Here is a 12,671-nt window from a genome sequence, read left to right on the forward strand (position 1 = left end):
AAAATGGCCATACTGTCCAGAGCAATTTACAGATTCAATGCTATTCTTATCAAACTACCAACAACATTCTTCACAGAACTAGAAAAAACTATTTTAAAATTAATGGAACTAAAATTATGGAACCAAAAGAGAGCCTGAATAGCCAAGGCAATCTTAAGCAAAAAGAACAAAACTAGATATAGTATGTTACTTGACTTCAAACTACACTACGGGACTACAGTAACCACAACAGCATGGCACTAGTACAAAAACAGGCACATAGACCAATGGAACAGAATAGAGAACCCAGGAATGTTGCCACATACCTATGACCATCTGACTTTCAACAAAGGTGACAAAAACAAGCAAGGGGAAAAGCCTTCCTGTTCAATAAATGGTGGTGGGGTAGTTGGCTAGCCATAAGCAGAAGACTGAAGCTGAACCCCTTATTTATACCCTATACAAAAATCAATTCAAAATAGATAATTCCTATTTTATGCATGTGGAAATTAAAGTTCAAACAGATCAAACATTTTACCCAGTTTCGCATAGCTGGTAAGTGGTGAGGTCTGAATTTGAACCAAAAAGTCCTACTCCAGAATGCACACTTTTTCTTTTTCTTTTTGGAGATGGAGTTTCACCCGGTCTGGAGTGCAATGGCATGATCTCAGCTTGCTGCAATCTCCGCCTCCTGGGTTCAAGCAATTCTTCTGCCTCAGCCTCTCTAGTAGCTGAGATTATAGGCACCCACCACCATGCCTGGTTAATTTTTTGTATTTTTAGTAGAGACGGGGTTTCACTGTGTTGGCCAGGCTGGTCTTGAACTCCCGACTTTGTGATCCTCCAGCCTCAGCCTCCCAAAGTGTTGGGATTACAGGCGTGAGCCACCACGTCAGACCCCAGGATGCACATTCTTAACACCATGTAATTATTCGGCCTCCCTGAATTGATTAAGGAGGGATTTATCTTACATATTGCTAATTGAAAAAGCAAATAATGAACCTAATAATTTAATTTTTTTTAAAAAAAGAAAAAAACCATCTGAAAGGATATCCTCCAATCTGGAAACATTGATTATATTAGGACTGATCAAGGAAGGCGAATATTATTAATTTTTTATTTATTCACCTCTTTATTGTTTGTAGTTATGGAAAACACTGGAATACTTTATCTTTTTTAAAATCTAATAAAGTGACAAAAAAGTTAACAAAAACCAGCCTCCAAATGGAATATCCACATTTAGGTTCATTATGTTTTTTTAAGAATATAACGAATGACTGGCTCATTTAACAAGTAGACAAGAAATTAATAAAAACTTATTCTCTAATTTTTTTGTTTGTTTGTTTTTTAACCAGGCTTCGGACCCACAAGGCTGTAACTCATTGTGGTCATTCTACACAAGTATATACCTAGATTGTCATGAAGTGGGTCCCCAGCAAACATTTGTTTTCTTTCCTTCATTTTTGTTCTCTCCTCTCTGTCCTTCCCCCAGTCAATAACCCATGCTATGACCACAAAAGCAGTCTTTATTTTCCATTTTCTCAGCCTGCCCAGGATGACTTTGGCTGTACTAGCTCTCGCTCGGGGTAACACGGTGCCTCTTTCAGATGCACTGATCTCCAAACATAATTTTCTGGTGCGTCCTTCTTCACTGTGTCAAGACTTATGCTCCAAATGAGAGAGGGAGATTTGTCAACTGGTCAGTCTGTTATGCAGGAAAGTGTTTTATTAGGAGAAGGGCCAAAAGTCTTACATTTAGAACCATGTACAATGATTACCTAAATACAAATAGTCCATTTTTTAGAAGTGTTTGCTGTTTTATAGGCTCATGTAGGAATCTTAATAGGATGTAGAACGATGTATGTGCCATTTCGGCAGTTTAGAGGTATGAAACTTTTGTGCCTTATCTGAGGCACACAAGTTAACTATCTTTCATATAAAATTACTAGAAATTGGTATTTGGGTATTTTGAAAACTTTGTCAACAGTTTGAAACAATGCATTTCATGAACACTTTTATGCTTTTCCTCAGGTCCCATTTGATATCTCGCTGCCATCTATATTCAATCTTGAGAGACTTTTTGATCTGGCTAATGGTTGCATTTTATCAGGAGGAAGCCTTTTCAACTGGATAGTGTCAATTATTCCCTGAACATTATACGGTAACCTTATGAAGGATTTAATTGTTGTTTCTCTTGGTTTGAACTAAGTTTTTGGAATGGTCCTCTTATAACAACAAAAATAAAATCGTTTTTTTACACAAGCTAAATTTCTTTTTAAATTATTATTTTGAGGAATGTCTTAAATTGTATTTGAATTAAATGACACTGCTGTTGCTTATTAAAACTGTATTACAGAACTATTCATAGAAAACAAGTTTTTGCACAGTGCAACTGTTTTCACGTTTGGAGTCATTTAGGTTGTTTTTGGACAGGTCCATAAAGCAAGATTGGATTAAACCATTGGTTCTCAATTGGCAGTGATTTTGTCCATTAGGTGACATTTGAGAGTGTCTGGAGACGTATTTGGTTGTTATCCCTGGAGAGTACTAGTGGCATCCAGTGAGTAAACATCCTACAATGCACAAGACAGCTCCCACAACAAAGAATTATCAAGTCCAGAACGTCACTAATGCTAGTCTTGAAGAACCCTCAAATAAACCCCAACATGTGGTAATTTCAATTTTGGAAATTCTCTAAATGGTTTGGGAAGCAAATGAGACCTTCCATATTTTATACTTCTGAGAGGCAATATTGCATAGAATTTTAGGGTGCCAGCTTTAGAATTGTATAAACCTGGGTTTAAATAGTAACTTTGCCATTTGCTAGCTTTGCTACTTTGGGGAATTAACTTAAATTCTGTAAGCTTTTATTTTCTCATCTGTAGAATGGGAATGTTACTATCTATCCTATAGGATTGCTGTGTGTATTAATTAGGTGAGTTGAAGTAATAAGGTGCTTAGCACAATGCCTGATGTAATAATAGAGTGCTGGGAGCATTGTTTCCCTGCCAGATTGGAAAAGGAACGTGCATTTCTGACTCATTTTGTCTATCATCTAAAAATGCCACATGTGAATTCTTCCCACATGCTAGTCAGTGAATGAATACTCCTGGTTTAAAAAAAATAACACAAATATGTTTTTCTAAAGCTAAATTGGTTTAATGTATCATCCTCTATTCTGAATTTCCTGCTAGTATTAAAAAGGCCTTTTTTTAAAAAAATGAAGCAACAGTAATAGTAGCTGGCAGTTGGCATTTTAAAATAATCTCCTTTGATAATATAAGAAAAAATGCAACTTTATGTTAGTCCCTAAGCTTTTAAATGTAGACATCTATGAAGTTCTAAAGTCTGGGAACAGCGAAGATGAATTGTTCTACAATACAATGTAGAGGAAACAAGCCTTTAGCAAAGCATTTAAGGATAAGAAGGATTTTGGTAGTTGAAAATTTGCTAAAAAATTTTGCTAGAAGGGGGCGCACTGGAGGAGAACAGAGGCATAAAAATAAAAATACACATGGTTTATATTCAACTTGACTGTGACCTACCTGGAGTGTGCACAGTCATGATGGAAAATAAACTGTAAGGAGCACTAGAATGAAGACTTCAGGATTGAATCAATAGATGATAGGGTGCCATTACAAGTGACTGAGGAGAGAAGTGACAAGTTCCTGACACTAGTACACATTTAATAAATATTGGATGAATGAAAGGAATGAGTGGAATGAATGATGGCCTGGTCTCCAGGGCAGATAAGAATGCAAGATATAATGAAAGGGAAAGAAACAAAAGACAAGAAGACCGATAGGAAACCATGTTTTAATGAAAGAGAAGAAGAACCAAATATTTACTCATGAATTCAAAGGGAAAAATTGTTGCCTGATGTTTATACCCTCATATGAAATAAAATTTGATTCAAACAGAAAAGCCATTTGGATGGTAATGGCTCTTATGCGAAGATGGCTTCTGAGTCCTTTGGTCTGAGACTGGGGTTTGCACATTTCTTTGCTGGGTTAGAGATCACTTTGAAGAGTTTGCATTTCTTAATGGTGGGAGTTTAATTTATTATGCAAAGCTAGTTACCAAGGTCAAGAAAGGTGCAACAGAGTACCTACACATTTATTACAGGTGTAGAAACAGCATGACTCATAACCAAGACCACTTACCTCAACTTCATGCTAATTTCCTGTGAATGCAAATGCACATCTTCTGGTTTTTGTCACTAATAAGTTTTTACTAGTTAGATACTTTCATTTTTCTTTACTTTAGTGAACATAAGTGCTTGTACTATTTTTATAGAACCCTAGAACAATACCTGGCACGTAGGTCTATAATATTTGTTGGATGGATAGAGGGATGGATGGAGGGATGGATGGATGAATGAATGGATGGATATAATCCAGGAAAGATGGCACTGTGGAGTTCTAAAAAAAGGAAGGAGGTGGAGGTATCACCAACACTCCACCATCATTACTGCTCCATTATTGCCTACCCTTTCTGGAGCATTTACCTGCCAGGCACATATTTGTAAGTGCTTCAGTGCATTTTCTCCCTCTGTCTTCACAAGAATAATGACCATGATGCACACACTATTATTGACCCCATATTATAGACAAGGAAACAAAAACATAAAGCAGTTAAATAACTTGGCTAACAATCACAGTTAGTCGGAAGTAGAGCCAGGATTTAAATCCTCCCAGAAGAATCTGAGCTCTTCACCGTTAAGTTGGCCTCCTCTGCACCTTTCTTCTACCCACTCCATAGCTCTAGGAAATTGGATAGTAAAGGGAAAGGAAGAGATAGCTGAGGTTCAAGCTAAAACTGGGACACCTGTCATCTGCCCTGGGGGCAGATTTTAAAAAATGACTTGCAGATCTGAATGGATGCCCCAAGAATCCATGGAAGGGGGTCCCCAGTGTTATCTGTTATCTGTGCTAATACACTGGTTTCCTCTGGGGAAGGCAGATCCCTTCCAACTATGGCGGATAACATTTCAGCACTTTTTTTTTCTTTTATTTTTTTCTTCACTTTCAGTTCTTACAGATGCTGTTATTCTTGAGTGTTGTTTTGCCTGAGAAAAATACTGTCTAAAACTGCACCAGACCATACAGTAACAGTTTCCCCAGTTTAAACCATCATTCCAAAATTCCCCATCTTTTCTAAAATAGGAGCAACACTCACTAGTTAAAGCTGTAACTTTCTGTGCAAGGCGGTAAGGAAATGATGATGAACTGGGCTGAAGTACAAACAAAAAGAAAATTCAAAATCTGCAGGATGAAAGATGTGTTTATTTCCAGAAATGTCTTTCAGAGTTTTTTTTTAAAGACCAAATTACACAATTTGCAGCTGGTTTTTAAAAATATACAGTATCTGCAAATGCTTTATAGTAGACACCTGCAATGTTTTCTATTTGTTTTAATTATAACAGAGAATGACAGGAGGCGAGCTGAAAGGGGGAGAAGAAGGGGAGCAGACACAGGGGAGGGAAGTCAGGAAAGAGGGAAGAGAAGCCCATGCCAGCAGCTAAGTGATAGGTAATAAAACTGCAGCACTTCCCGTATCTTTCTCCATGTCAACCTCCAAGAGATTGCTTTAGAAATTGACCACCTGCCAGCTATTCAGAGGCTTAAATGTGGTGGTCTTGGTTCACTTCATGCGTAGGCACTTCACAGTCCCCAGCTCAGCCAACCTGTTCGTCACTGAATTGCAGGGGGTAAATGGTAAATTTCTGGAGAGTAGAAATGTACTGTCCAGAAACGGTTTCTGCCTGCAGTCTGCATTGCTCTTCCTTCCCCTTTTGAGCAATATCATGCAAATCCCTCCATCCAGTTCAAATGACCATGCAGAAGGGTGTCCGCCTCCAAGGACTCCTAGAGCACTTCAAGGTGCCCTGCTCATTTGGCTCTTAACAGTGTCCTTGGACACATAGTTTTGTAGTATTTTCATATAACAACCTTAAAACAGTAGCTCAAGAGTGTCATAAGTGTGTGGGCCTGCTCCACATTACTTTAGGTTACATTCAGTTTGAGACTGGGCACATTGTTTTTCCTAATGCATCATGGAACTTATAGGGTGCCCATAAAACCTGAAAACTTAAATGAAATATACATGTCATCCAGCACATCTTCATCCATAAAAAAGATTTAAATATTATTATTTATTTAATATTATCTATGTATGCATAGGATTGAACAAGCCCCTAATGGGGTTAGGGGAGAAAACAGTGAACCCAGAAGTCCACTGCTTAACTACTCTTTGCCATTTTCTCTCATTTGAAATGCTATAGTATATTCTACAATATGAGCTCCGACCTATTTGCCCAGCAAGACTTGTGCAAATTTCTGATGCATTGATTATAGTAGTAAAAACAAAGGAAAACCTATGAAATATCCATCAGGTGGAATGGATAAAGAAATAGTGGCATAGTCATACAGGATAATATTTTATAGAAGTTATAAATAAATAATGAAATACTAAACAACATTCATAAATGGATTAATAACAGAGATATATGTCAATCTGGATTCATCTCAAAAGCAGGTTTAGTCAAAGAAAATCAAGTGTTGCAGGATATATGTAAAAAGATACCATTGTATACCATTTGTATAAAGCTTAAATACAGGCAAAACACATAATATAGTATTTATGGCTGAGTACATATATACTAAAAATATTTTTAACACAAATTCATTAATGGTTGACACCAAATTCAGGTTTGTGGTCACCTCTTTGATAAAGGAGGGAGGATGAACTCTAGGGAAAATGCTCAGGAGGTTTCATTTGTCTTTGTAAAATTTTCTCTCTTAAGCTGAATGTTTATTATATTGGTCTCTACTTCTTTTGCATACATAATGTGTCTCATAAATTAAAAACAAACACATTGATTCCCTTCATCTTGTTGGCTCGCAAGCTTTGTATAGTTATTGGCTCACCTATCAGTAAATAACTAATAAATTGAACTACGATTCTCATCTCATTATATGACAGGAACTGAGTAGTTCACATCTGGTTTCATTATTTTGGGTTTTAATGACAACTAAAAATCATTTTGAAACTAATGTTAAACTATATACATATGCCCAATTTTAGAAAACTCAATCTATGAAAATATTAAATTTTAATATGAGATAGTAGAGCCTTAATAAATGTTTAATTAAATTGAGTCAGATTCCCTGTTCGATTCCTATCCATTGTAAGTTCATCATTATACTTTAAATTATTTGATTTTCCAAAATTAGATATATGCAGAACTTTTTACACGACTGTTATGCAAAATGAGATTTACTTGTAAAATCCATCTATCATCCATAATTTTGATGTTAAAAAATATATTAAGAAAGAATTTTCTCTTTACCAACACTCATTTTCTATTTCCACTTTTCACTTCAGTGGAGCCTTATGAATTGCAACTTTGACTCTAAAATTTCCATAGCAACAGATATTTTTTGTCATAAGTACAGGCATGATTAAGAAGAAGGTTTCAGTGACAGCAGTTTTCTTCATAATTAAATTCATTAGTTAAAAGCTGGGTTAAGAGGCATGGGAATTTTTTTACAACAAGTAATAATTGGTAACATAACCTGTAATATATGAGCCCTGTAAAAATAACCATTTTCAACTGGAACTTTGGAGACTATTCAAAATTAATTGCTTTTGTTCCTGTTTGATATTTAAGATAACTTTAATACATTTTGTATTTAACAGCTTAGAATGGAATAGGTCTAAAACCAGATTCTGCCCAAGTACAAACCACCCTGAACCATCCCTTTAAATTGTACATGATGTGAAAACTGAGTAGATTTCTAAAAAATTCAAATATTTCTAAGTAGTTTCAAAACTTGCCTAATTTAATTTTTCCCCACAAGATTCACAAGAATTTATTGGACTGATTTTCTTATTATAAAAGCAATTTGGAACTAATGTAGAAAATCTACAAAATATTGAAAGGTGAAAATAAGTTACCCAGAAGTCGACCACTGTAAAATAACCATTGTTAATATTTAAATGCATTTTCTATAGCCTGTCTAATTATTTTCCCTAGTAGCCAGAAATAAAACAAAACAATGTTTGGAAAAGTATTGAGATTTGAGTCAACTGTTTATATTCCCTAAGTGTAACATAGACAGGCCTTTTCAGAGCTTACTGACTGGGAAAATGCTCAAGTTGAAAATGTTTAGACCTGCTGGGGTTTGGATGAAATGCAGTTAGAATGATCAAGATATAATTAGGGCCAAAGGAATTGTCCAGAGTTTGTTTTCCTAGTAATAAAGTATATATAGTGATCCATAGGAGGAAAAAAATTAAATCTTCATTTTGTCCTTTGGAGGCTGGTCATTTAATCTCTTTTTCATAGATACATTAGTATTTCTCTGACAAACTGAGCTCATTCATTCAAGCATACATTTGTTCATTTGATAGATCTTATTCATTAGTCTGGTCCTTTGCTTCCTGGCAAAAATGTCCTTTCTCTTTATTTTAAAAAAATGTGTATCAAATTCCAGTACTATGCCAGGGACTGTGCACACAAGCAGTGACACTTAGGCAGTCCTTTCCTTCAGAAAGCTCACGTCTGATCCAGCAATCTAACTACTGGCTATATATCCAAAGGAAATGAAATCAACACGTCTAAGAGATATCTGCCCTCCTGTGTTCATTGCAGCATTATTCTCAATAGCCAGCATATGTAATCAACTAAGTCTCCATCAATGAATGAATGGCTAAATAAAATGTGGAATGTGTGTGTATACGTAATGAAATATTATTCCACCTTAAAAAGTAAGGAAATTATGTCATTTGCCACAACGTGGATGAACCTGGAGGACATTACGCTAAGTTAAATAAGGCAGGCACAGAAAGACAAATACTGTATGATCTCACTTATATATGGAATCTAAAAAAGTTAAACTCATAGAAGTAGAGAGTGGTTACCAGGGACTAGGGGAGGGGCTGTTGAGATGTTGGTCAAAAAATACAAAATTTCCATTTAACAGGAAGAATGTGTTCAAGAGTTCTGTTGTACAAAATAATGACTATGGTTACTAACAATGTGTTATACACTCGAAAATTGCTGAGAGAAGATCTTAACTGTTCTCACCACAAAAAATAAGTATGTGAGGAAATGCATATATTAATTGGCTCAATTTAGCTATTCTATAATAATAATCAATGTATATATATATTTCAGAATAACATGTTTGTACACGATAAATATATACAATTTTTATTCATCAATTTTTTAAAAAAGACTCATACCTAATGGCCTCAAGTCTTCATTCCAGACTCAACCCAGGCGTCTCCTCCACCACGGAGCCTGTCCATACCACTTCCTCCCTGGTGTCTCCATGTAACACATAGGTGCTTTTATCACACTCATTCTATTTTGCACGTGCTTGTTTGCATATCTGTCCTCTCCTTGAGGTCAGCGACCAAAGTAGGTAGATTTCAAGGAAACAAATAAATTTATGTTCCCACTTTGTACAAAAATTTATTCTTAGGTTTATATTTACATTTATCTGACTACTTCTAAGGTTGAATGTTTTTCACATTGTTTGGTCCACTATATATTTTTCTGTTGTCATGCTTCTTCAGGATCTTTGCTCAATTTTTTACTTGTATGTTCATCTTTTTTTCTTTTTTTTTTTGAGATTTCCAAGATCCCTCAATAACAAGAATACAAACTCTTTTTATATATTTTTGTGAATTTTTTTTTTTTTTACATTCTCATTTTCCTTTCCATTTTTGTTTATGGTTCAATGGTTCTTATTTTTTAAATTGTAGCAGTCTAATCTAGACCATTTAGTTATTCATATTTGAACTTGCTCAAAAAATTTAAGGTAGCTTATAAGTATGCATTCAAAATAATGGTAAGATTAATTAAAACCAGACAAGAAAAATTAAGCAAAGAGGACGTGGTAGAAAAGTAAGATGGAGCCAGGAGTTGAGCCCTTTTCTTTTTCTTTTAATTTTTTTAACGTGCCATTCATCCTTTACATTCAGTAGGAGTCAACCATAGATTGGCTGTATGCTTTCCTGCAGCACTTGTTAACAAGTAAATACAGTGCTTTACAAGATCAACAGCATTTTAAGGGAAAAACAGACCACATACTTAGGAGATGCATTGCTATTAGTGATCCTGGTACTCATTCCAGAAAATAAGTTTTCCTGTGAATCCTGATAATAACATCCCATTAAAAAAAAAAACTGTCTTCAATAGCAGCCCCCAGGAAAATAACACACATTTTATAGATCATTTCAAGGACTCTAGACTTTTCTTTCAAGGATTTGTCATTTATTTTATTTTTGCAAAACAATATTAATTTCTGACTAATTAGTTTAAAACGATTTGGGAGACATGTAGCAAGGGAGGGATATCAAGGAAAGAAATGTTTTTATTGACCTTAAAAACAGTTTAATTTTTGTATGAGGAAAAATAATGTGTTTTTTGTTTTTCTTAGAACAATTTTGCTGGTTAAAAATATTTTTCAAATGTATTTTGGGTTGTATGGAAAAAACACACCAAAATGGCTATTTCTCAAGACTTCAAAGGCTGATTCTTCAAACTGCTTGAAATAAGTTGGTTGATCAATCTTGACATTGCATCTGGAATAAACACAGTATACAAGTAGTGCTTCAGCAGTTCGGGTAACTGCAAGTACATAGTTCTGCTTGAGGTGCTACAACTCAAATTCAAAAGTAGAGAAAAGAGAAACAGTTCTGCAGGAGCTGAGTCGATATGGGAATACTATTTGATGTATACATTTCCGGATTGGTGATTGAGGAAAACTAATTTCTCTGACATGAAAATTAATACTTTTAGTTGAGTTGGAATTATAATTTTTGTAAGAAAATAGATTATTATGGGCCAGGCATGGTGGCTCATGCCTGTAATCCCAGCACTTTGGGAGGCCGAGGCAGGTGGATCACCCGAGGTCGGGAGTTGGAGACCAGCCTCACCGACATGGCAAAACCCTTTCTCTACTAAAAATACAAAATTAGCCGGGTGTGATGATGCATGCCTGTAATCCCAGCTACTTGGGAGGCTGAGGCAGGAGAGTTGCTTGAACCTGGGAGGCAAATGTTGCAGAGAGCCGAGATTGTGCCATTGCACTCCAGCCTGGGCAACAAGAGCAAAACTCTGTCAAAAAGAGAGAGAGAGAAGGAAGGAGGGAAGGAAGGTAAGGAAGGGAAAAAAGGGAAGGAAGGAAAGAAAGAAAAGAGATTATTACGTTTAGGCAGGCATGGTGGCTCACACCTTTAATCCCAGCACTTTTGGATGCTGAGGCAGGCGGATCACAAGGTCAAAAGATCGAGACCATCCTGGCCAACATGGTGAAACCTCATCTCTACTAAAAATACAAAAATTAGCTGGGTGTGGTGGCACACGCCTGTAGTCCCAGCTACTCCAGAGGCTGAGGCAGGAGAAACTCTTGAACCTGGGAGGTGGAGGTTGCAGTGAGCCGAGATCGCACCATTGCACTCCAGCCTGGCAACAGAGTGAGACTCCACCTCAAAAAAATAAAAGAAAGAAAATAGATTATTACGTTTAAAGGAACTATAAAAGTTTTTTAGTTGAATTCTCTACTACAAGCTTAAGTCTCCTCTAAGTTGTTTCCATCAAGGGACAACTACCCTATGTTTGAATAGCAGTATAGTATCATGGATGAGGGAGTCAGCTATGACATCGGATAGTCCTGGCTTTCCTTTTACCACCTGCATGAATTTGGCCAAGTTCCTTAACTTCTCTGTAGTTTAGTTTTCTCATCTGTAAATTTAGGATACATAAAGCACCTAGAACAATGTCCAACACATATTGGATGCTCAATAACAGGTAGCTCTTACCATTATTACATTCTTATATTATTACATACATCTTCGGGGGAAGTTCGTTTCTATCTAGCAGGATCAGAGGTTATTTATTGTTTTGTTTTGTTTTGTTTTGTTTTTTTATGGTAGTGATAGGAGTTCATTTCTGGTGATAGCAGAGTGGCTTTTATTGAACTACCATTTGCCAATAACAATTTTGAACTCTGGATCAAAAAACAGTGCAAAAAATCATAAAATCAGAATTAAAACGATTGTTTGAAGTCCCTGGGGAATGACTAAAAATAGGCAGAAACCGGAGGAATGGTAATCTTTGAAATATGGAAACAAACTAGGTGAGGTCCAAATTTAAACAGCTTTTTCGCTGAGGGCACACCTCATCTTGCAAAATACATAAGGGACAGAGTGCAATCAGGAAGAGGCTGAATGACTGGACTGAGGATTCAGAAGTCAGGTTGAGGGTCTGCCAGAGTAGTTAGAAATAAAGGAGGGAATGTTTCAACAAGGAGGGAGACAGTGTGGCGAGCCCCAAAATCTGTGCACGAATCCTCCTAAAAGTATTGGCTGACTACCAAAAATACATGCACATGATGAGACTCCAGAGAATCCAGTGCAGAGTCATAGCTGAAAGGCTAAAAGAACTAAGCCCCAGAGATTTCAACAGATGCATGGTACTGGAGAGACAAATTTTTAATTCAAGTCCAGTCAAGGAAAAGGGACTTAAGAAATTATTTGTGCTTTTTGTTAAAACCTAGGAGGGAACTACCTTAAGAAGAATTTTAGAACCAAGGACAACAAATGAGACCTGACAGCCAACCAAAAATAAGCCCACCCATCAAACCTCCATAAGATAAAAGTAATTTAACTGTATGCTA

The 12,671-nt window shown here is 36.1% G+C and overlaps 1 protein-coding gene across 2 annotated transcripts in view; it reads left to right on the plus strand.

Moving 5' to 3' along the window:
- CFAP54 (cilia and flagella associated protein 54) overlaps nucleotides 1-12,671 on the plus strand; it is a 382,780-nt gene that overhangs the window by 366,354 nt on the left and 3,755 nt on the right. For both annotated transcript variants that reach the window (XM_050749308.1, XM_050749309.1), the window contains one exon: nucleotides 2,011-2,140. In XM_050749308.1, the coding sequence (XP_050605265.1) occupies nucleotides 2,011-2,130 (120 nt within the window). In that variant the 3' untranslated portion in view covers nucleotides 2,131-2,140. The remainder of the gene's footprint in view (nucleotides 1-2,010; nucleotides 2,141-12,671) is intronic.

The sequence above is a fragment of the Macaca thibetana genome, chromosome 11, assembly GCF_024542745.1.
Source record: "Macaca thibetana thibetana isolate TM-01 chromosome 11, ASM2454274v1, whole genome shotgun sequence".
Taxonomy (NCBI): Eukaryota; Metazoa; Chordata; class Mammalia; order Primates; family Cercopithecidae; genus Macaca; species Macaca thibetana.